We start from the raw sequence: 24602 nt of genomic DNA on the forward strand, positions 1-24602 counted from the left end.
TTCGTCCACGGCCACCTGTAGAATAAATAACAACCAGTCGATCTCATCTGTGACACACACAGACCGATCCAGCTGAGAAGACACGAGAGAATCGGAAAGTGACACGTGGATGTCAGATAGGTACGGATTATGTAAAGAGAGCAGGATGAACGGGAGAGTCCCGCAAATGTGACGGAGCACAAGGGAGAGAAATGATTGGCCGTTTCGTGAAAGATTCTTAACAGAAGAGATCCACAGCTGATAAGAAGCCGTCAATATTCTGGGTCGAATGGCTCGTTCAAAATGGAACTGCCTAATTAAAAGCAGAGGAATCAAACTTTGCTGTCGACGTATCGAGATGACGCGGACATTTGTTACCAGAGTTAGCGAGACTAGGCGCAGTTGCAGCTGCAGCTGCAGTCACGGTGGCAGTAGCCATCGACGTGCCGCCAACGAAACAGGCAAACGAATACCTGCAGAACGCGATCAATACTCCGTATAGGAGTCCACACTGCTCCGAGCACGTGCTCCCGTTTGTTTTGTTCTTCGCATCGCGACGAAGAACGACGCCACTAGCACTGCCAGGACGCAGCCTTTCGAAACTAACCAAAGGACATGCGTTATTATAATGTGTCTCCTATGACGCAGTATGCAAAATTTAACAAATGTGTTTAGCGTATAGCTGCTATGCATTAAAGTTGCATTAAAAGACGCGAAAGTGCAGGAAGAAAAACAGGCTATAACTGAGAGCCCCCTGCCAAAGCGACGTCTGTCGTCATTGGTAATGTTCGAATCATTTAACGACGAGACATAAATTAACGCAGTAAATTAGCTATTTAGCATGAAACTGCCATTCAGTCAGTTAACCGGCTAATGGACACGGAGCATTGTTCGCGCGCTAGCCTAATCATAATATAGCACGGTTTGGCCAACCGAGATGTCATGTACGTGCGGCGAATCCGTGGCAGGAGCCGCAGAACCTCCATGGACGATGCAGTCGCGTATCTACCTGCCCTCTTCCCATTTTCTTTTAATCCCATTACATTTCTTCCAGTGAACGTTACGACTGGGCCACGTTCTACCGTCGCAGACTTCGCAGCACGAATATCTTTTTCCTTTCTCCGCGTTCACGTCCCACGGGAGTCGTGTCGTCAATAATTACAACAGATTCGTATCGCGATACCGCCTAGCGACGAAATTCTGCCCGTTGCAATGGAACGACTACTCCATTTACGTGGATGAGGGTGGCAGCAGAGGGACAGAGAGGGGAGCGAGAGGAATTTAGAAATGAAAAGGGAGCAGAGTCCGAGAGAGGAGTTGTATCTGGAGCAACGGGTATCAATGTTCGGGCGGCACTCGTGCCGGGTCCAAGAGGTTAAGTCGAGTTTGCACGGCAACGTAAACTCGGGCGCGCGGCAGGTGGGCCACTGCACGTGCGCGGCTCGCAGAAATCCGACGAAATTCGATCGATTCCGGCGGCGAAAGGAGGAAGGTTCGACGTACATTCGGGTGTAATCGAGCTGCCCGCCCCCTTCGGGGACAAGGGGTCGAACGTTTGCACCGGCCTAGAATCGAAGCGCGCTAAGGAACCGAGTGGTCTCTTGACCCCGATATATCCCTGGGGTGCGTTTCTTTGCGCGATCGAAACCCGACCTTGGCTTCGAGACCGATGCGCCTGGGCTCCGCGCCTTCCTTCGTTCCTTCCTTCGGTCCTTCCTTCGGTCCTTCCTTCGGTCCTTCCTTCGGTCCTTCCTTCGGTCCTTCCTTCGGTCCTTCCTTCGGTCCTTCCTTCGTTCCTTTCACCCCCGCGAACCGCGACTCCCTCGGCTCACCCTCGTGCACGTTAACTCCGAAGAATTCAGCCAGCTTTATCGGCGGAGGCATTTGGGATTAGCCCGTCTTCTCGGAGAAGTGCGCCTCGAATAGAAAATGAGGAGTAAACTCTTTTCAGAAGTAAGCAAGTGAAGATGGAACTCGAGCAGTTAGCAATTGAATGGCTGTGATGGAAACGCAAATACAAATTGGTTGGTCAGAATATTTCCGCTACCTCAGCCGTACCCCTTCCACTCTATGGAAGCGAGGATGCGTGTCTGACTCAAACTGGATCAATCTCCTGCGAACTTATCGGATACATTGATACGTCTTTCAGATGTGAAGACGTCAGCCTAAGGGTCAACCTAACATAAAGTCGCGTGGACATATATTCTATCTTCAGAAAAACAAATATTCAAATTTCTTTATTTTAAAAGCCATTGTCAGAATGTAGTTACTTCCATTAATAGCCAATGGTAGATTTAGTTAGAAATGTGTTACTTATCCAAGGTTTGAAGTTGTTAGAACAGATCGATTGGCGGGTGTCGTGCGAAAAATCGTATCGCCACGGCCAATGAGTGAATTTCCATTCAGCAATTTATTTTTGCCGGTCGTTTCATCGGCGAGGATAGAACAGAAACCCCTTTGGTTCGCGCATATCGATTCCATCTGCCTGTTACATAGGATATTTCCGAGCGATCTGACTCGAAATTTAATTGGACAGCGGATCACCGACAAAAACCGATATTCAACGAGCCTTTGAGCATTCTGCTCGAATGAATCGATCTCTAACATTCGATGACACGCAAGGATCTATGCTTCTGTCGTTTTTCCCATTCGTCTGGTATAAACGAAAAATGCAATTACCGTGGCAGCAGGATCCCAATCAAGGCGAGGAGAACGCGAGCGCGGTACAGTTTCCGCTAAACGGACTAATACCTATGTGGCAGAGGATACTCGGGCTTCGTTACGTGTAATTTCGTTAAAGTCAGAGTCAGCGGCTTCCTCAAATGCGAAGGAAACAACGTTGCTAGTTCCAATATTGTTGCATAATAGGATGGCTGGGAATAATCAGTTTGTTGCTTTTTTTCAGAGGTGCATCAGAAGCCCGATAGCTATAACTGAATTGTGGGTGAACAGCTTTCATCCAACTCGCCCTTTTTTCCCTCGTTACCAAGTTTAACTGAAATCCAATTTATGATCTTACGAAAATAGCGTTACTATGCGATTAAATATAAATGCCCAGGTCGGAGTTCTAGCAAATTTCCAAACTTGGTCTCGATACTTTCACCCGAATACCCTGAAACATTTCTCGTTCTAATCGGTTGAAATTCGAACAGTCTCTTAAGGTCATCCCCTAGGATGTAAATCCCTAGAATGACCGTCCCTATCGATATGCTCGCTCTCGCGTAAATCTAGCCAACGTCTTTCGACGAGGCGAATTAAATGAGAATTCCTCGATCGACCTGTATTCTCGACGAATTTCCTCAAACGCGGGAAGACGTTCGCCGAGGTCGATGAACCGGAAAATTGATAAAAGAATTGCAAGCAGAGGGCTGGAAGCCCTCCTTCAAACCCGACCAAGTGATTGAAACTGTAATTAAACTTGTAAAGTGGCGTAATCGATACCAATGGTAACGAAATAACGAGTTCGACGAAGATTACCATCTCCAGATGAGAGACGAAAGTCTACTCCCGACTTGTGGTCCGAGGTTTCTATAAGGGTTTGAAAATTTCTCTTCTGAAATACTAAAAAGCTCAGTTACAGCGGAATCCGCTGTCGGTAACTCGCCGCAGCCATTTTGAAATTCTAACGAACGGTTTCATATTTGAATAAAAAAAAATTGGCTTGTTGGAGCACGGCAACGGGTCATTAGAGAGGAGCGCGCCGCGGACGTTGTAATTTCAGTAGTCACAACAGATGTGCCAGCTCACTTACCGAGTGCCGTGCCATCTCGGCGCTTTTCCTCCCGTCCCGTTTAATGCAAAAACTTCCGAGGTTCGCGTTATTTTAGGCCGTGGAGACAATCGAATGGTAACATTCTTCGAAACGAAATTTTCCAAGAGAAACAGTCACAGAGCCACGAGACTGCGCTGTTCAAAAAAGGAATATCCTCCATAGAAAAATTGCCTCAGATACTCACGATCGAGCATAACGACTTTGATATACAATTCTATGAAAGAAAAATTTGTCTTTAGGAGGGCCAGAGATTTCTCTGTTCGAGGTGTTCAACTACCCCAGAGTTTTAGGAAGAAGAATTCGCAGCACTCACAGGATGTAGACAAGGCCGCGATCGACTCGTACACGTAATCCAAAATGCACATCTATTACGCGGCTGATAATGAACGTAAAGGCGATTCAGGCGATTACTAAACGACAGAGGTCTTCAATCAACGAACGAAGGATGCGCGGAACGTCTCTCTTACGCACGCCCACATCCCGTGCATCGGCCGCATCCCCTCGAACCGCGCGCGCGTTATAAAATCCGCGCGTCTCGCCAGATCGCAACACATCGTATTTGCAAAGGTGCTAGAGACAGTGGGAGAGACGTGAAAAAATCTATCCGACCATGGTTGGCAAAGACAGCCTGTTGTTCCTAGCGCTGGTATGCTCACAAGCGATCCTCGTCTACGCCTTGGTAAGCTTTCAAACGAGCTTACGCTATTTCTAGGGGAATCGAAAAGAGGCGGGAAACGAGACGCGAGAAAATTTCGACGTCGCACAGTGACACGAACAGTTTTCCGATCGGTTTATATTCGGGAGATGTCTGCGTGTTGAAACAACGATACGATTGCTTGTGTGACCGACTGATCGATATGCGAGTAAAGTGCTTCTGAGATTAAGGGAAAAGCCTGTTTTAAGAGTTCCTACTTCTTCGGTTTCGCGAAGTAATTAACGTCCTATGTAAGAAAACTGTCTGGAACTTCGATAGCTATACGCAACATAATTTATTATCTACTCTCCATTTCAATCACGTCCGTGACTTCTAATTAAATTTTCTAATAAATTTCGGCTCTCTGACCCAAACTTTAGGTATATCAGTCATCCTAACTTCGACTTTGCTCAGTCTGCGATCGATTCAATTCGCGGAATCTCCTTCTCGTGAATTATACAGATTTCCTCGCACCCTTCATGAATTATAAATCGAATCAACTATTCGTGTACTCTGCGCCGATCGTGACTCGAACTTCTTCGATCCCGCGAACGATGTTGCAAGGAAAGGGGTTCAATTTTCAATATTGCTCGCCGACGAGATAAGTAACGTTCGGTTCCTGCGCCCGGAGGATGCGGAATCGATTTCCCTAATCGGTAATAACGTAAAATCGGATAACGTGAATCCATACAGCCGCGTCGAAGATCTTGATAATCCACGATTGCGAAAGATTAATGGCCGGTTGCCATTCATTCTTTCCTTGTGTCGTGAAATATTGCATACCGACTGGATTCTGTTTATGAAAAAAGAGAACAGAGCTCTGTCCTCGAAAAGCTTTATTCTTTTCCCTTGATAAATGATAAGTATAGTAGGTGCGTAAAATTTATTTAATCATCTATTTATGTAGCCGGATTGGGTGCCTCCAGAAATTCTTGATATGGTACAAGACGATAAACAGAGGTGCATGGCCGAGCACGGGACTACGCAAGGTTAGCAACACGAAACGTATTGCAATTGTTCTCTCAGAACCGATAAGAAGATAGTAGTCTCAGTGTTAAAATCTACGAAAATATTTGACAATTACAGCGCAGATCGACGACGTGGACAAGGGCAACATAGTGAACGACAAATCTATATCGTGTTACATGTATTGCCTCCTCGAAGCATTCAGTTTGGTAAATGTCTCTGGGTAATACTTGCTCTAGAAGTAGAAATTTATGAAGAATCATTTGGTTTAGGTTGACGACGAAGCAAACCTAGAGACCGACATGCTGATGGGTCTCCTTCCGGACAATTTGCAAGACACAGCGGAGGACATTTTGGGCAAATGCACTCCTACATGTATGCTAACTTTACTAACGCGTAAGCATAGTAACTCTAGCTTCTAACGTAAATTAATTTTACAGCGGGCTCCGATAACTGCGACAAGATATTCAACCTCGCCAAATGCGTTCAGAGTGCAGCACCAGAGGTAAGTACACTCGACCAAATTCCTTAAATATACATGTATAAACCACAAAATCGAGTATTAAGGGAAGGGACGGAAACAGTCTTTCGGCTAGTTGTTAATTTCAATAATGTATTTCTATGTGGTATTATTCAACAATCCAGGCAACACCTTTCATGCTATCACGCGTCAATTTCCTTCCTCTGTGGGAAGGATTACACGATAACGATTACCATGCACTTTAATATAACTAACATCCATGTACATACACGTAAAGAAAAGGTGGCAAAAAAGCGTGCAAATAGTTGTCCCTAAATATGTGGACAAGAAAAACTCGTAAAAAATAATGGTTTCTCTGTTTTAGTTGTGGTTCATCGTCTAAATCGAGAGGAGAACCGGTTCAGCGAGCAATCGAGCGAGCGATAATCAACGACCAACGAAGAAAACATCGAGAGCGGAAATTCAAACACGATCGCGCGATAACGAAACAAAGACCGCAGGATTACGTCGTTGAAGTAAACGAAAATTATGCAAATCTATGTACAGGTACAAACGTAGTTCACCTAGAATAAGAATTCATGATTCGACCGAAGCGAACGAAGCCACGCGGTGCAAATTTACCAATGAACGGGTACTAATATTTGTTCCTAGTAAAATCTATAAACATTATACGAGTTAACAAGTCTTTCACTTTATTCCACGAGAAAAAATTGACGCGGAGGAAGGGTTGAACCGTCGAGTAACAGGGCAACGATCCCTTCGCTCGAGTTCCTCGTCAGCCGAGATTTGCCGCAGCCAATTTGTTTGGAAAAACAGCTAACAACCTGTATCTGTTACATACAAGTGGGTTACATAACTCGTACGCCGTCGCGGCCATTGATACTATAATTTCTATGACAATCTAATTCGCGAGTGTCCCCCATTTGCAACGCGATTACATGTTTACGCGAGCCTCGGTCTGGCGATCCCCCGTTCTTTCAGCTTTACAAAATGATACGCAAAATCCTGCACGCGGCTATTAAGTTGCCGTATCCTTAACATGCGAGATAATTTTATAATGACTCCGACGACTAGTTACGCAATATACCGGTCAGAAGCGGTCGTGATTCAGCTTCGTTTCGAATTCGACTCGAGGAAATTTCGCGCGTCGTTCAATTCGATCCCGTGAGTGCGATGCGTTTCGAACGCAAGGGATCAACCACTTACTATTTGCAGTTTTGCGCGGAAATATTCCAAGGCTGTAACGCCGCGTACTTATACAATATTATTTACATCGTTCTCGCGAAAAGACCGGCCTCGCTGTGAGCGGAAAATCTCGGCTGAGGTTACTTCAACATACGTGACCGTGGCCAGTTGATTCCTATTCGAGAAAAGAGTCGAAGATGTCAGGATAATCGAATTTTCAGTGATGCGTTTGAGAAAATTCGAAGCAAATAGTATGCAGAAAGGTTGAGCAACAGCGTGCACAGAACTCATTTGATTCTGGTCACAGATCCACAAATGCATCTTCAGCTTATCCAACCGCGATCAGAGACATGCAATGTAGAACTCATTCTACGCGGTTCTACTTGTATATGGACAGAATCGAATAAACGACGGGTATGATGCTTATCGAGTTCATGACTGCGGAGGAGTCGCTGATTCACAAACGAATGACTGTCCTCATGACTCTTCTCATGACTGTCAGGTATAATTTACTTGTCTGTGCACGGTTCGAGTCGTAACAATTACAACAGGTGTTCAAAGACAATTGAGGGACGCCTTGAATTACTGCAGCGCAGCGTATTTTGAACTGGCATAGAAAATAATTCGAACCGACAAGACTTTTTCGAAAGGCATTGGTTCCCCTGGGCCGGGGCCACGTATTTTGACGCAGCCTGTACAGTCGGTGGTCGAGACTTGCCGAGAACTTGCCAGACTTTCGAACTTTTATTATTACGCGCCAACTGTTGCCGATCGCGATAGCGTGGATTAGAGAACGAAATTAAAGAACGAGAAACACCCGTGGGAAGAAAACTTCCGTCCGAGTTTCATCGATATTATCTTAAGTCGATCGAGCCCAAAGAATACTCGAGATTAGAACTTGAGCGGACTCCGAGCCAAATTGAACCGTTGCTTTTTCAAGTTTTAACTGTCCACGAAACGCAAGTTAAAGAGAAAGAGCGTGCTCGACATGAACTTCGAACTGCATGCAGGAGTATTTTGCTTAAAAGTTCGGGATACAAGCTCTTTCGCGACAGCGATTACACCTACGTGAAAATGTCATGCGTGGTCGTGCAGAGCATCGCAGAAAAGAAAAATAACAGAGGGGACGTTGAACTCTGGTTGGGTGGATGCACCGTGATGATTCCAAAATAATTCCATGACTACTCGATGAAATAACTTGGAGTTCTAATCAGTCGACGTTAACCCGACCGTTTCTCTATCGATTTCGCGAAATTTCACGCGAGGCTGAACATTGGAATCGTCTAGGTCGCGAGGCGGAGAATCGAGAGCGAAATCGATGGGAGCACCGCGTGTCCCAAGTACGGAGAAAAATCTTGAAACGTCTATTTTTACGCGGCGACTGGAAATAGTCGGTTTTAATGAAAGCAGGCACGCGATCGGAGGCCCGTACGTTGCTCCAGTCATGAGTCACGCTTCGAGCGCGGGCTCGCAACAAGTAGACGATTCCCCCATGAAGTCCCTGTGTAATTGATCCAGCCGACACACGGGCGTAATTTCAATATCGTTCGACACGCGGTGACACCGACCCCTCGACGAAACTGATCGTGCTAACGTTTGCTACTGCAACGCAAACCTTTCAAGGGTTCACGAATTTTCACTGGTCAGGGCTGTTCCACAAAGGCAGCGGTGTAAAGAGGTAGTCAGACGTCGTAGTAGAATGGCCCCTTAACTGTTCAGACCAGCCAAAGCTCGTCAACTCTGTCAAGGAATCGATGCTTTCTCTCAGATCGTCGAAAGTGGAGGTGCAAGTGCAACGGATGAAGGGATGGATGAAAAGGAAGAAAAAAAACTGTGCAAGAAGAAAGGACGTGGTAGAATAACTACAGAACGAAGTAGGCACAATTAGATGGCCAGTACCTTAAAGTCGATCGAGTGCTCTTTCGCGTCGGTCCCGCAATTCGCGTTGTTGTTTACATTCGGCAGAGAACCGCCCGGTCTGAACTGATTGCTCAGATTAATGTGCAGGTGTTTGCCTGTGGACTGCGGTGGACTGGCGCCAGCACTCTTCACCGACAGCGGGGTTTCCAGCACCCCGGATCCCGTCGGGCTAGCACCCACCGAGCTGCTCACCGAGGCGACCTAGGCAGGTCCCACCTTTTTCTTACACGCCTCTCCTCTGCCGTATACAAGCGACTTAACCTAGACGTTTCTCCCTTTTCGACTCGTGCCGGGAGAAACGTTTCCGCGGAGGATTCAATCCCTCCTCCCTCTTCGTCCCCTTTCAGCTCGAGCATCAGTTTGAAACGACCGCGGCAAATCAACTATGCGAAAATCATTCTGCCGGAAAACGTGTGAATTTCTGATATGAAGTCCAAGAATGAAAAAGAGCAAATTCGTGTGGCCGTGCTTAACGATTCTTCGCGTACAGTTTTTTCAACGGTACCATTTTTTAGCTTGTAGACTAGCTGAGAACGAAAATTATGCCCGAGTAAAAGAATAACTAAGCGTCTTTAGTGTACAACAGCTTTTGCGAGTAAACTAGCACTATTTTTTGCTCAATTTACAATGACATTTTCTTTTTATCCTGCGAATACGTGAAACGTTTCACGTTGAATAAGGATTCTAATTGTCATCCACAGAGTTTGTGAGAAACTGTTGACAACGAAATCGATAATATTCAGAAGCGCTTATAATTGCTTACGGCTACAAGTAACGCATTTCACGGAAGATTTAGATCGTGGACAGTCGCTAAAAGGAGGGCTCCGTGTTCTTCCCTGCTCGACGACGTTCCTCAAATCTAAATCGTTGAAAACTCACACAAGCTTTGGGCAGTAACGCCAGCATTCCTGTTTAACCATGATTCGATAAACAGGTTCTTATCTCTCACTTTCTCTCCGTCTCTCTCTCTCTCTCTCCCTCCTGTTTCTCTCTCGTCCCACGGTTTCATCATCAGATTCATTCTACGGTTGAATTCCACTCGCCCAAAGACTCCTGGACATTTCAGAGAATTCATGGGGAAATTTGTCGAGGTCCCAACGGAACCGAGATAACCGATCTCTAAAATCGATCTTTGGTTACGAGAAATTTTCATCTCTGTGTAACCGTGATCGAATGGTTGTACAGTACGCGCTGCAAGAATCAAATGAACCGAAGGAAAAGCGAGAAGGGTGAATGGTACATGTTAATCGATAAAAGTTCGTTTACCAGCCCCCTGACAGTATCTTTCAACTGGGAATTATGTAATTTCCGCAGTGAAAGTATCAGCTTTTTCCATCTTCGAGTACAACCTCCTGTTCTGCATTCGCCTGTCCCTGACGATGAATTTCGCGAATGCCGCAGATTCGCCTGTCGAACGCAGTCTCTCTTCGCCTCCATTTTTGTGAAAAACGTGACGCATCGAATCTGCCTGACAAGACTCAAACGTACCAGTTCGACCGAGATCGTTTATTTTCAGGAAAAATCCGTCAAATTTTAAAGGGGAATTAATTTCACAACCGTCAACGCTTTCAATGCCTTCGATGGACTTCCGTGTATTCAACTCTTGCTATTTCTTCCGTTTTTGTGAACCATAACGTTTAAATTTTTCTTTAGAAGAGAGAGTGTTCAGATGCGTGTATATGATATTAGGATCGATTGCATCTTAGAAAGCGATCGTTCTGTTCTTTATTGGATATGAGATTAACACTGTGTATCGATCGATTTGAGTGGTTAATCTTGGCGTTCGTAATCGTTATCGAGGTTGTTAGAGGGGCAGTGATTTAGAAACTCGTAGCGAGCTTGTTCGATTAAAAATTGCAATTCAGAGCAAAGGTCGTTTCGAGGCGCAAAAATGGAACTGCCATTGAATCGTGAGAAGAATAATGGACTATCGCACTGGAATTTCACGAGTATTTTGAGTGTTTAAATAACACTGTTTCGAAAGAAGTATGAAGCATATAAATCAATCAGATGCAGTCTTAAAACAGTTGTTAATTTAAAAAACAAAGTATGCGTGGATATCTCTGAACAGTCTTATACCACTTTTTTGGTACTATTTATTCTTAACTATCCTGCACATGAATCTCTCTCAGTTTGAATTATTTACAGCACACTGATTACCTCCTGAATTTGCACACGTGTGGTTTCTATATCGCATCAAAGCTCCATGCGTGGTCAATGCACGCGCAAGTTCATTGGATTCGTATGCTTTTGGCTCGCTTACTGCGCGAAAACATCTGTTGACCGAATCGAAGGATCATAATTTCTACAGAGCGTATAATATTCATCAAAGTATACAGATTAGTGTTCTTTAGAAAAAACAAAGTGTCAATGAAGTTTTTAACTTTCAAAATATTTCTTCCACGCTCACTGTTTGAGGAAAATCGAACCGTACGATATGCAGAACTTCTGGGGACAACAAACTAAACAAGAGTTACAATGTTCGAGGAGTGCAGGCAAAACCTTGCATCACTACAGCGTTCAATAAGAAACTCCTGTTGCATTCCATGCATTCGCATGATGCAAAACCTCTTCCCTCGCAAATAAAAACATTTTCCTTTCATATCCCGAGACTGAATCCCTCTGCAACGTATGTCTCTTAGAACTCTTCTGTTTATTCGAATAAATAAGTAGCCTAGATGGTAAGGCAAACTGATCAACCCTATAAAAGAAGAAGCAAAGAAAAGTGATTTTTGAAAAGTTAGCCACTACATATGTGCCTGAACGATAAAATGAAAATCTTGATAAAAACAGAATTGATCAGTTTGGCTTCTGCAAGACCAATTTACAATGCTAACGAAATGACAGTATTTCCAAAGTCGTTTCGAAAGTGACCAAAGTCAATTCGATTCAATTCGATGACTAATGCTTATCCAACGCTTATCTGAGTTACGCTTGATCGGCTACCAGGACAGTCGTACAAAAGGGCAACGTCGAATTCGTTGGATCTGTGATTGGAAGAACGTAGATTTCTATTCACCGTTGGAAAGCTCTGATCGAGGGACTCGAAACGAAAGCTAAACGTCGCTAAACGAACTATCGCGACGATGCACGCGCTTGGAATTGTATGGACAAGTTGAAAACGCGTCCCCGTCTAGAGTGATCGCGCTCCAAGAATGATCGAAACAATGAATCGCGAGTGCTGAGCGCGCGTCGCAGCTTCCGCGTTCGACACGATACGCTGCCATTACGTAATCGGTAATACGGTTATCGCTGCGCCGTGAAAAACGCGGCAATTTCGCGCGATTCCCCGCGACGTAATAACCGACACGCAGAAGAGGGCGTCGCGTTCGCTGAGAAGATTAAATTTCTAGTCTTTCTGATCGAAGATTCATCGACACACCTGACAACGTCGACCACGTGGATGTCTAACGCGATTGGGCACTTTTGCCGTGGAAAACAATGAAACAACAACTCTTTTATTTCCAAATATATTGGAACGAAATAGCAGACTCTTCAAACGATATTTGTATGCGTGGCAAAAACAAGCTGTTCCCATTGCGGGTCATTGCAACTCGAACGCTACAGAGTCGATACCTGCTTAGAATCGTGAATATTAAGGAAGTTAATTACGCGAAGAACAACCATGTATATTTTGGAGCAGAAATACACAGAAGTGAGCACAGACCTTAGAAGTATCATTAGTTCAGTAATCGATTTAGCAAATCTGAAAAAATCGCCATATAACGAAAGCATGTAAGTAGAACCTAAGACCGCTCCAAAACGACTAATCGCTAAAGCATTTACTACTTTCTGAAAGAGAGAGGTAAAGTATGGGTCGATCTTGTCCTACGCATAAGTTTCTCTACTCCAATCGCTACATATACTTCGATGAAAAGTGCGGTTCCAGGGAAAGAAAATTGAAACAGACTAGCGTCGAAAGAAATGAGAAGCACTAACACGTGATTCTAAAAAAACGCAATTGAGACGACTACGCGCCTACAGACAAGATAACGCTGGGGACCAGTGAACGCAGTAAGAGCAAAAGCAGGCTGACTGACACGCGAGTCAGTGGAAATACCTCCGCCGCGGGCCGGTGAACGAGAACGAGAAATCGAACGGCGCACATTTTCGACGAGCAACAGTTCCATTCGGCCTCGATCGATCGCAGAAGCGAAGTACGCGAGTGTCGCGTTAATAGGGAGGACACGTTCGTGCGACGGAGGGAACGATGCTTTTCCGAGCTATCCTAATCTCCGATTACGAGCATATACACTGAGTCGAGGAACGTGTCAGCAAAACGGACGCGATCGTCGATCGCACACGTATGCATTTATTAGGAATTTCCAGGACGGACGGTGGCGGCGGAAAGCGCGCAGCACACGTTCTCGGCATAGTGTAGACGGGAGCGTATACCCGTTCCACACGCACACACGTATTTATGTGCTCTCTGGTCGCACGCGTCCCGCGCGTCGCGCGCGGCGGCCAACCCGAGAGACACGTACACGTAGCGAGAGAGAAACAGAGGGCCAGCGAGCGACTACAGTTCCGTGCACCAAGCCGTAGACGTGGTAGAAGAGAACCACGCACTCGTGTGCACGCACCGTCCGTGTAGCGCGACAAGGAGGCCGCATTCGCGCAACCCGACACAGAAGCACGGCGCAACGAGGAGAGAGGCAGAGATAGAGATAGGGATAGAGATGGAGAGAGAGAGAGAGAGAGAGAGAGAGAGAGAGAGAGAGAGAGCGCACTCGTTGTGTTGTTTACGTTCTAACATCTGAGTCGAAGGAAAGTACACGGAGTACGCGATCACGTCGTGTCCCTCTCGATGGCAAGGACCTACTGAGGATTCCTTACTCTGCTCGTGACGTCCGAAACCTCCCGCATGATCGCCTCGAACGCTGCTCTCTCCTGTGCTTCCTTCTGTTTGTGCAGAGCGATCTTGTCACTGAATTTCCGTGGATTCGCCATGATGGCTCGGCTCACTAGATTTCCCCCCAACACTCGCGAATCCGTCGTGCACACACGATCGTGCGCGCTCTGACCCCCCTCGCGCGCCTTTCCCTTTTCACTGGAACGCACCGATAAGGGCTCGGGAAATTACACACCGCGTTAAGAACCCCGTAACCTACTGCCTTCTGGATGGCACTGCCGATCACTGATACGCAAGATTATGCGGCGCAGCGCGCCACGCGCATCGCGCAGGAGCCGCTTTTCGCGGGCTCATTGGTTGTAACCTTCCCCCACCTTTCTGTCGCACCCGCAATAAAAAACCGACGATTCTTTTCCGGGGTGTTCCGAAAAGCCAGCCTTTCTCGCCTATTGTGTCACAACCAGTTCGTTGCGCGGTAGATAAAGCAGATTTAATGCTCGCATTTCATTGTCGATCATTTTCCTCGGTCACATGGAAAATGGTAGCATTCTTTAATTTGCCCATTCTCAACATTTCATCCTCATACAAGATTCATCAATTCATTTATTTTTTCTACCTAACTACGTCCCTTCGCGTAATTAAGAGCATTCACATTATTACATGCAACATTCATTTGTATTTATAATTCTTGTGAATGTCATTCAAATTCGTATTTCTTTTCCATGAATTATTAGAATTGAATGTGTAAGGTAATATCTTAAAATTATAATTGTGTCTTTTTCTTTCTGATATTCAATTTTATTACATCTTTCTACCGTATCGATTGAGAGGGAAACAAATATATCATCGATGTATGCATACTTCTGAACCCATTGCTATTGCTCTTTCATATTTTCCTTCTATACGCCAGACGTGAACACTTTATCCTTATCAACTATGCTATACAGTTGAAAACCAGTTAAAAAAAAAAGAAAAAGGAAACGAAGTCGAAGATGTGAAAACGTGGAAGAAGGAAAATTTTCTTCTGCTTCAGGAGACTAGACGTGTTCAAATGTTTATTCGTGTATCTCAGTAGAATTTCAAACACACTTATTGTTATAAAGAAGTCTTTTATTTCACGTTTATGCATTTTAAAATTAGACACAAATTTCAAATGAAATTGAATTCAAAATGACACGATATAATGAAGATACGTATATCGAATACTTACCAATAAATACGTACAAAGAATTAGTGAATGCATTGAATAAAGATGCAGCTTGGATTACATTAGCAAATCATGTAGCTACACAACTCGAATATCCAAGGTAATAAGGCAATGGTATTTAAACAAACTAAAGGAATATTATAAATTCTACGAATTTAAAATTGAACATAATTTTGTATACAGTACTCCATGGATACAGTCTTTAAAAGAAAGCAATGGGACACATGGCTCTCCAGGGCAAAAGCTACTGTTTGAATTAAATATTAAAATGTGTACTGTAGAAATTTTACGTACTCTATTGAATGACTGTGGGCTTCTTAATGTTCAGTCTATTATCTCTGATCCAGGTATAACAACAATCTTATATTACTTTTTTTTCTATAATAAAAACATAATTTGATGTCTGTTTTTAGAACCTCTGACTATTATTACACATCCAACAGAAGACATCCAAACTGATACAATGAAAATATCATTTGGTCAACATCTTCGATTATATTGCAAAGCTGTTGGAATGCCACCCCCTAATTACACATGGTACCAGGATGATAGGCAGTTACAAAATTATATCTCTAATGAGCTCGATATTATTATTACCACGTATGTTTAAAAGGAACATTAATATTTCTAATATTGTTTATTATTTGTATAATAAAATTTCACAACTTTGTAAGTGCATCTCAAGCAGGAGAATATAAATGTAAGGTGTCGCAAACTAAGAATGATGGGACTCTTGTATCTGTTTTGACTTCAAGATCTGTAATTGTACAAATCTTTCCCTTACCTGTTACAATAGAAGAACAGCCACAATCAATGTTAGAAGTTAAAGATGGTGAAAGTTTCACAATATACTGTAAAGCAAATAGTTATCCTGAACCTCAGTATCAGTGGTTTCATAATAATACCAGATTGGAGGGACAAACATCAAATATATTGCATGTATGCAAATTATTTTCTTTTCATTCTGCTGTATTGTCTAGTATTATGATTTATTTATATTATATTTTCAGATTAAAAAATTTCGCTCAAAACATGAGGGAAAATATTATTGTTACGTTTATAATAATATTAGCGAAGCTTACACTCAAAGAACACATGTAATGGTAAGAATGAACATACAATAGTATGTTTTACTAACATTTTATGATTATTTAGTAATATTTTAATTACATTACTTAACAGATGGATCTTCCACGAATGAAAGCAGTTGCAAAAATAGCTTTAATTATAGCAAATGAAGAATATGAACATCATGAATGTCTTTTAACACCCAAAAATGATGCTGCACGTATTGGTAATCTTCTTAAAGAAATAGGCTTTGAGGTAATTTGTCTTTTAAATTTGACAATTACCCAAATGAAAAATGCAATCAAAGTATTTAGTAAAGCCTTAGTGGAAGGTGTATATGGTAAGACTTACAACATTTCACTTGTAAATTATGCAAAATCACAATAATTCTTTTTCAACAGGTTTATTCTACTTTGCTGGTCATGGTTTCAAAATGCAAGAAAGTTACATGCTTGCAACAGATGCACCAGAAACGTATTTAAGAAAAGATGCAATATGTGAAAGTGAACTTTTAGTTGCATTCCTGGAAAATGATCCAGAGCTATTAATTATTATTTTAGACATGTGTCAATCTTTACCTTCAAAGTTATTATTTAATTACTCTTCCTCCTTCTTTGTGTTTTCTTGTACATGTATATAATTATTATTGCATTTTTAGAGAATTTAATCCTGACATTTACAATGAAGTACCAACTGTGAATGAATACAAAAGTAAGAAAAATCTTCGAAATTTAATTCAAGCATATTCTACGTCCAGTCACCGACCTAGTTATGAAAAAGTCAATAGTAAATATGGTTTATATATGACACACCTTAGTAAATATATTAATAAGGACATACCAGTCACAAAACTCTTTGAAGAAGTAGGAAAGTGTAAGTTGCTGATATTGTGTACCTTATATATAAACATACTCTATTTTCATGATTTCATACATACAACAATTGTATTCATATTTGCAGCCATTGATAGTTGCTTCAAAGGCAAGGAACGTAATCAGATTCCAATGTATGCTTTATCTATTACAAAACCATTTCGTCTTACTGATGCTGTTTATATAAGTAATTTTCTTTTCTTTTTATATAACATACATTACTGTTTTAAGTTTTACTAACTTTTTATATACAAAAATGTTATAGAAAATTCTCCAAATCCAGATAGTTATTTAAATGAATTAATGTTATTTTCAACTAAAATGTTAGATATAACATTTAAACAAGTAAATATGTGCACCAAAGTTACTTTATCATTGTTTTTGGAACCTTATTTAAATTTAATCAAAATCAAGTTACCTGATTTACGAAACTTCGAAGTCAACTTTTTTAATTCTGTTCCAAAGAAGCCCAATAACTTGTATCAAGATCAATCTAATAAGGAATGTTGGATTCATAATCCTCAAGTCAATGAGGTGTGTATTTCAATCTAAATAAAATTTTATAGTGGTCAAAATAATTTTATAATTTTTTATATATTCTAGGGACCACTTATTATTTCCTTGTCTAAGAATGGAACTCCTATTGGTGCAACAGTATTACATATAAAGAATTACATACCTCCTTTATTAAAACTTATAAACTCTTAATTTATGTGGATATTTATATTTTTATAGAATCTTTGTGAAAAAAGAAAACAATGCGTGTACTTAGATACAATATGGAAAATACATATAAATAAAATATTTACATTTTCTTGAATTCATATACACATTTGACTTTCCAAATTTCATGCCATTGTAAGAACAGACTACTCAAAAATTTTCTTTTCACAGTGTGTAATGATTCACCACTGTTGCTATCCATGAATCTCCTTTGCCATTTTTATACTTTCTTTCAAATTTGTAAGTGCATCTAACGAATGAGTTTTCTTGGTCTGGTAGAAATAATTCTGCAAGTGGCTTTGTATTATCAAATGATGTTCCACTGATGTAATCAGCAATATACGATATTGCAATTATTGTTTCATTATCATTATCTGTAATAATATTCTATAACATTAACTGATTTACAAAAGACAGAATACTTTATATTCTTTTACATAATCTATACCATAATTACCTGTATTTTTGCTTTCAATGTCTATAGAAGTAGGTACAGTTTTTATCAGAAGTCCCTTACTCATGGCAATTAATGTACGTTGTGATTCTGTTAAGGAACTAACATTTTTTTTTAATATTTCCAAAGTTTTCTCTGCTACAAGACCTTCAAGAGCTTCATAATTTTGGGCAGCTAACGCATCAGATATTATTATCATTGCCTATAATAGACCTTTAATTACTCTTTAATTTTATAAAATCACCATGTGTAACTGTTTAATTGGAAATTGTTTTGTTTTGTTCTTGAAAGAATATTAAATATCTAGAAAGTATATATATAACCATAACTAAACAAAGGATAAGAGAATAGGATTAGATACGTTTTAATCTATGCATGAAAAATTTTAGAATTGATAATAATTTGAGAAAATTATCATACATGTTTGGCTCCCGTCAAATGCTCGAACGGTCTAAAGTCGGGGTCAACAGCAATTAGAATATAAGGAATAGTCCATATCCAACCAAAACAATATATAAACGAAAATTGGGAAATATTATCAGAACCCATCAATGGTGGTAAATGATCTGCTTCTTTAGATGTTGAATTGAACCGTTTGTATATCGTAACATGATTTACACATTTATTACACTTCGTGTCTGTCCAATAATATATCGCATTCCTTTTAACTGGATCTCTATTATTTATAATAGCAGTTGAGAATCGTCTAATTGGTGCACGAAGAATATATTTTCTAAATATTAAAGCTAACATTTTATGTTTGTTTTAAATGTCAGTCCAACATTAACCGGTACTAACAAAGATCCATGCGTGACGGCTAACTTAACCTATAGTTAGCGATGTGCAAATATAACTATCTTTCTTTTTGCAATATGATACAAAAGATATCTAATGTTGTTACAACACGATTATATAATTTGTGAGTGTTATCTAATTATATATTTAGAATTGTATAGCGAATATATTATTCAAAATCACGGTTCTTAAGACCCTAAGTGTGATTTTCGGAATACCACATACGGGGGGGTTCTAAACGTGAGAATTAATGAGAATATTTTCGTAAATGGAACCGTAGTGACATCTAGGATAAAGATGCATTTGAGACGAAAAGCTTTTTATACAATAGTTCCGCCTCTAGTCATTCTCTGTTTCTTGACTTTTTATGCGCGTGTACATTTATTAGTGTATTTTAAGTTGAAAATTAATACACAATGAGGTTGACAACTACTTTACTCGCAAGAATAGGCGACTGGTCCAAAAAATATTCAAATTTGCCGGATCGATACATAAACCGTGTTACAGAACAAGTATGAAATTTCGGCTTACTCGTATTCTAATTGTTTCATACACTTTGTGTTTCATTTGTTTGATATTATGCATTTAGATTTATTGGAGAACACCTCGTGGAAAACCGCAATATCTTCCCCGCACGATACAACGCAAAAATCTTTATTTTTCTATTTACCGACCATGGACACACCAGTATCAAATGCAAAATAGACCTAGGGTGACTCATAAATATGTTCATGTTGAACCTATTGCAGAGTGGAGTTTCTTTCGGGGAGATCGTGTATGTTATTTTTGAGCATGTATATTACAAATAGTAAATTAAAATGTTATGTTAAAATGATAGAATTTTTACAGGTAGAAGTATTAGTTGGTTCTGATAAAGGCAAGCAAGGAATAGTATATGATATCATACAAGAAAGAAACTGGATTATTGTTGAAGGACTTAACACAAAATTAGAATGTATAGGGAAGAATAAAAACTTCCCAGGTGTTTATCGCAGAGTAGAAAAGCCACTATTAGTTACTACACAAGTTCAATTAGTGGATCCTCTTGATTTGTATGTAACAGAGATTTTAACTCACAAAATAGCATGTAGGTACATAATATTTATGATTGTGTTTCAGAAAGGGTACACCCATAGAATGGCGATATACAGAGGAAGGTGAACGTGTGAGAGTCTCCTGTAGAACTGGTAGAATAATTCCTATTCCAGCATCCAGTGAAGAAACAATAGATTATAAAGCTCCTGAACTGTACAAAGAACAGCCTAAAGATACTACTGAGGATGATGTAAAAGAGGTAACATTTGAGGTATGTATAAATCATAATCTAGCAGGAGTGTATTACTGTTTTTAACAAATAATAATTAGTACTTTCTTCTTTAACATTTAGGCAAAGTTAAAAACATTTGAAATGGACATCATGGATCAAATGGGTATCAAAGAGGATCGCATACCAAAGAAATATTATTGGTATTAATTTTGTTGAATCCACTAACCCTATGTCACAAGGTTCATAATGTACAAGCATCGCTATTTGTTGAATACATAGAACTGCATCTTTAAATGTGTTATATGTTTTTAAGAATTCTATGGTTTATTTCAATGTTTCTAAAAATTATTTAAATCTTTAGTTGAATTTACTGCAATATAATCAAAAATAAAAAATTTCTAACATCTTTGCATTTCGACTGCATAATTTATTATCGAGAAAAGTTACATATCAGTGTTTCCTATTCATAAATTAGGTATAGAAAATATATACTGGGCAAAAAGCATACGTAACATTCAAGAACCAAGCGATTAATCAAATATCTCGTAAATAACTATGTTAGATTAAAATGTTTCGTTATTGCGGATTTTTTTATTAACGCCTGTTAGTTTCATATTAACACACATATATCACAGCACGATTTTTTAACAAATGCAAATCTAGAAATGTATGTCAGTCTATACTTAAATACTCCAATAACGTAATACGTGTTATATTAACATTTTTTTATATTATATTTGACATTTCTCTAGATCCATTGCATCTTGAATATTTGCACATTATTCATATTTACAATTCTTCCTCTCCATTTACGTCATAGCATTTCTATTGCGCAAAATTATAAGATACAAGCGCGTTAATATACACGCTAATTGCAGTGACGACTAATAGTAGATAATTAGGACAAGCAGTTTTTTCTTGATATAATTAGACGTATATACTGAGAAACAATGCTGAAGTTAAAAGGTATGGTTCATGGATACCGTATTAACAAAAAAGAAAATAAAAAAGGACAAGGTCTCCCTGAAAAACGAGGTATCCAAACGATAGTTTGACAATATTTTTTGCCACAGAAGCATGGTACACGAATCCTAAATAGCATTTCAACGAAATATTCGTTGTTCCTTAAAAATAAGAAAGGATGAACTAAATATTTGCGATAGTACAAAACCTCGCTAAATTTGCTAAAGGATTATCGATACAATTACCCATTGTATCGTTCAATCGATTGACCAAGATTGTTAACTCTGATGAAACCTTTACAGCCGTCAAGTTTAGGCTTCTTTACACCGTTTTCAGTATTTTGGAGCAACGTTTAAAAATACACTCGTATCCTGTCATACTCCATGTGACTACCATTCACGATGATTTGGTGGCAGGGTGCCTGACTAGGAGGTTCACTTCGCCGTCATGTAATTTTTTCATCAGAGACCACGCCTCGATCCTTGACATTCGCGTCACGTCATTCCCATTTACTTCTAATAATTGGTCCCCCGCCCTCAAGGCACCTGTCTTTTCGGCAGCACCTCCTACGATGTAAAGATACTATTACTATCTGTTTACTCGTTGATAACGAACATGTATACTAATTCTACGTACCAGTAAATATTTTCTTAATTACCAACGGTCTATCGCCAAGAGGACTGTCTCTGCCCCCTTCCAAGCTGAATCCCAAGCCAGCTCCGTCTTTGTAGACCGCTACTACCGAAGGCGGCCCCCAAGCAGTATCCTCTGCGACACCATTTGTCTCGAATCCTTTGATTAAAAGATACATCATTAATTCTCGAGATTCAATTATTTATTATTAAATGTCTTAAATCAGAGGGATGTATTAGATCTTTTTTTCGTTTCGAATCATTTAACTCACCTTCGATGATAGTTTCGACGCTCGCGGTGCGTGACTTTAACTTGCATCCTTCCTCGTTCCTCGCTCGCGAGACTACCAAAACAACCTCCGACCTAGGCTGCTTGAGCACTGCTAAACTCTCTCTGTGCGTGAGACCGCGCGTGCTTCTTCCATTTATGCTCAAAATCCTGTCCCCCCTTTGTACACGGCCGTCTTTGTCCGCTATGGAATGGGCTAAAACTCGATGAACAGTGATTTCTTTGACCTCGCAATCAGATCCTCCAGCCAACGTGATCCCCACGCTGCCGGTAGGATTTTCTTTATGAAGCAGTACCACGACCACGTCGTGTGCTCCTCGAGCTTCCTCCAAGCTCGCTTCTTCCACCAATTGTGCCAGTTCCTGTTGCGAAATCAGACTCGTACTACTAGCCAGCGAGCTGATACTTCCAAACTGTTCACTGCAACATCTGTCGGTGTCTACGTCTGTTCCTATTGGAGACACGTTCTCGTCGACGCTACTGTCCAAGCTTGGGAATCGATTGTGAGAAGTCCCAGTGGCCTGATGTTGCCCTGACGAGCATGTTGTTTCCATCTTCTCCAGAGCTTTCTTCATATCCGTCACGCTAGCACTCCTGCGACTAAGATTCCTCGTGGTTGGAATCTTGGACAGCATGGACTTCGACTTCTCTACTTCTGTCATTTCGTCGCCACTGTCGGCGAATCTAGATTTCCCTAACGTCGGTATCTTAGAGACGAACGGCTTGTCCTCGTTCCAAGACTCATTAGAGGTTGTCGAATTTCGCCTAGTGTATCGATTATCCCTCGACTCCCATAAGGGTCTATTGTGGCCAGCAGAAATGGCGCTCTTTTCGGATCTTCCCTCGACACTCTGAGCACGCGACAATTTCACGTCTGTTTTCGCACTCAGAATATCCTCCAAGCTCATTTGACTCTTCGATCTTCCAAAACTACCCTCGTCCACGTGTATCGCCGACCTAGACCTACTCTTGGTGGTGAGGATCGTTAGGAGATCGTTCTGATCTTCGGAAGGCTTTTTCTGGGGTATACTAGGTCGACCTCTTTGCTTCATGGAATCATTCTCGTCCGCGTTTCTATTCGCCGGCGATAGACTTATCGAACCTAATTGCTGTTCTTCAACCATTGCTGATTTATTGTTCTTCAAGGCATTATTTACAGGGCTACCTTCCCTTTCTAAGGGTTTCTCAATCTTATTGACTGCCTTCAATTCTGCAGATCTGGCCAAAGCCTTGACCTCTGTGCGCACCCAATTCTTGAGGTCGTTCGAGGGCTCCAGCATTTCACACTTCGGTGGCCGCACAACTGGAGGCGGTACACACCTCTTCGGAGGTAACTTAGGCTCTTCTGTTGCCTTCGAGAATGATTCGTTCTCCAGAAACGTATCTGTCACCTCTATGTAAGCAATCTTGACGTCCTGTGTGATCGAGAGTGTTCCCTTCGCTCGGTTTTTCTGATGACCACTGTCTTCATTCTCAGTCATGTGTCGTGTGTCGTCAGTGAACTTCCGCTGAATCAGAGGCGATCCGTTCAGGTCCCTACCGCTCCTGCACCTGGCACTCGCCAAAATATTCTTGCGATTGATCGCTTCTACGCTCTGAGGCTTCAGTACTCTCCTGGATAGAGACTCTGCACTTGCCTGGGAGCCAGAAGTCAAAGTCGAAGAGGTACTGCAATTCGTGTCGGTACTGTTGGACCGTTTCAATTGCCTTTGGGGTATCTGAGAGCTCCTGCCATTGGTTTCTGCTGGTTGTGGCGATCTGGGATCAGAGCTGCTGCTACTGGATGACGATCTGTCGGAGACGAAGGTTCTGGCACCGAAATCCACCGTGTTCGATTCCCTGGCATACGCCCTAGTCGGGCTGTCCATGATGAGGGATCGACGACCATAGTTAGTCTCCGTGGAGACATAGGATCTTTCTGACGAAACGGTCGATCGTTCGGACGGAACTGGAGACATTGGAGGACTGAAGCCTCTGGAGATGCTGCTCTGCGAGCTACTAACTGCTGAATCGTTATCGGAATCGTCATAGTCCATTCGTGTTTTCCTCTGCATGGTTTTCGGTCTGTTGCGCAGCCCTTCGGGTGAACTGGTTGTCGACACAAACTCGAAGCTGTAATCGCTTCTCGTCGGACTGCAGATGCTCTCTAAACTCTTCGGTGGTTCAGAGAGCGTTGTAGTCGATGCCGTTGTTGTCGTTGATGATTGAGAACTTTTCACAGTGCTCCCGTTTATGGAGAAATTCGTCGACGATGAACCGTAGACTGCAAGGCTTTTTCTTTTAAATGCTGGAGAATACTTCGAATGTATTTGAGGAGCTGGCATCTTGAAGGAAGTCGTGGCTTTAAGAGGGGCACTGGCGGTGCTTGTGTTGCTCGCCAAAGAACTTTGGGAGCCCCACTTGTCCTGTATGTTAGCTCTTGGTAGCTGCAAAGATAATAAATATTTTCAGTATCCTATTGTCTTTTTGGATTACTTAGAAAT

At 41.5% G+C, this 24602-nt stretch overlaps 6 protein-coding genes and 1 long non-coding RNA gene across 21 annotated transcripts in view; 3 read left to right on the forward strand and 4 right to left on the reverse strand.

Moving 5' to 3' along the window:
- Positions 1 to 14091, reverse strand: part of Crtc (CREB-regulated transcription coactivator) — a 37594-nt gene extending 23503 nt beyond the window's left edge. For 6 of the 7 annotated variants that reach the window (XM_076380978.1, XM_076380975.1, XM_076380977.1 and 3 more), the window contains exons 1-2: positions 13834 to 14091; positions 8977 to 9198 (exon numbers count right to left, since the gene is read on the reverse strand). In XM_076380978.1, coding sequence (XP_076237093.1) covers positions 8977 to 9198; positions 13834 to 13947 — 336 coding nt within the window. In that variant the 5' untranslated portion in view covers positions 13948 to 14091. The remainder of the gene's footprint in view (positions 1 to 8976; positions 9199 to 13833) is intronic. The other variant, XM_076380976.1, reaches the window with a different exon arrangement.
- Obp1 (odorant binding protein 1) lies at positions 4362 to 6542 on the forward strand. Its single transcript, XM_076380981.1, has 6 exons — positions 4362 to 4430; positions 5353 to 5434; positions 5532 to 5620; positions 5684 to 5786; positions 5852 to 5916; positions 6257 to 6542. Exons 1-6 carry the CDS (start codon positions 4362 to 4364, stop codon positions 6272 to 6274), a joined length of 426 nt encoding a protein of 141 aa, XP_076237096.1. The 3' UTR covers positions 6275 to 6542.
- Positions 14092 to 14583: 492 nt separating the features above from the next.
- On the forward strand, positions 14584 to 17736 carry LOC143181024 (mucosa-associated lymphoid tissue lymphoma translocation protein 1). Of its 6 annotated transcripts, none has more exons than XR_013002216.1 (11): positions 14630 to 15156; positions 15240 to 15403; positions 15470 to 15656; positions 15731 to 15995; positions 16067 to 16159; positions 16239 to 16464; positions 16526 to 16709; positions 16783 to 16997; positions 17085 to 17183; positions 17462 to 17530; positions 17600 to 17664. XR_013002216.1 is itself a non-coding variant. In XM_076381206.1 (11 exons), the coding sequence occupies exons 1-11, from the start codon at positions 15020 to 15022 to the stop codon at positions 17702 to 17704; spliced, it is 1944 nt and encodes a 647-aa protein (XP_076237321.1). In that variant the 5' UTR covers positions 14666 to 15019; the 3' UTR covers positions 17705 to 17736. The 6 variants fall into 6 exon arrangements, 4 of the variants coding, with proteins under 4 accessions (XP_076237320.1, XP_076237321.1, XP_076237322.1 ...); XM_076381206.1 differs by having other exon boundaries at positions 14666 to 15156; positions 17262 to 17530; positions 17600 to 17736; XR_013002215.1 differs by having other exon boundaries at positions 14584 to 15156; positions 16783 to 17183.
- On the reverse strand, positions 16514 to 17286 carry LOC143181031 (uncharacterized). Its single transcript, XR_013002217.1, has 3 exons — positions 16965 to 17286; positions 16703 to 16889; positions 16514 to 16647 (listed from the first exon to the last, which is right to left on the reverse strand). It is a non-coding gene; the product is annotated as an uncharacterized LOC143181031 (long non-coding RNA).
- On the reverse strand, positions 17504 to 19345 carry LOC143181029 (m-AAA protease-interacting protein 1, mitochondrial). The gene is made up of 4 exons (XM_076381214.1): positions 18594 to 19345; positions 18177 to 18375; positions 17806 to 18093; positions 17504 to 17636 (listed from the first exon to the last, which is right to left on the reverse strand). Exons 1-3 carry the CDS (start codon positions 18924 to 18926, stop codon positions 17885 to 17887), a joined length of 741 nt encoding a protein of 246 aa, XP_076237329.1. The 5' UTR covers positions 18927 to 19345; the 3' UTR covers positions 17504 to 17636; positions 17806 to 17884.
- Positions 19302 to 20647, forward strand: Mrpl24 (mitochondrial ribosomal protein L24). The gene is made up of 5 exons (XM_076381213.1): positions 19302 to 19480; positions 19558 to 19743; positions 19818 to 20020; positions 20088 to 20274; positions 20356 to 20647. Exons 1-5 carry the CDS (start codon positions 19385 to 19387, stop codon positions 20440 to 20442), a joined length of 759 nt encoding a protein of 252 aa, XP_076237328.1. The 5' UTR covers positions 19302 to 19384; the 3' UTR covers positions 20443 to 20647.
- Positions 20630 to 24602, reverse strand: part of Bbg (PDZ domain-containing protein big bang) — a 34934-nt gene continuing 30961 nt past the window's right edge. For all 4 annotated transcript variants that reach the window (XM_076381200.1, XM_076381201.1, XM_076381202.1 and 1 more), the window contains 3 exons: positions 22103 to 24545; positions 21835 to 21990; positions 20630 to 21764 (listed from right to left, as the gene is read on the reverse strand). In XM_076381200.1, the coding sequence (XP_076237315.1) occupies positions 21595 to 21764; positions 21835 to 21990; positions 22103 to 24545 (2769 nt within the window). In that variant the 3' untranslated portion in view covers positions 20630 to 21594. The remainder of the gene's footprint in view (positions 21765 to 21834; positions 21991 to 22102; positions 24546 to 24602) is intronic.

The sequence above is a fragment of the Calliopsis andreniformis genome, chromosome 6 (genome assembly GCF_051401765.1).
Source record: "Calliopsis andreniformis isolate RMS-2024a chromosome 6, iyCalAndr_principal, whole genome shotgun sequence".
Taxonomy (NCBI): Eukaryota; Metazoa; Arthropoda; class Insecta; order Hymenoptera; family Andrenidae; genus Calliopsis; species Calliopsis andreniformis.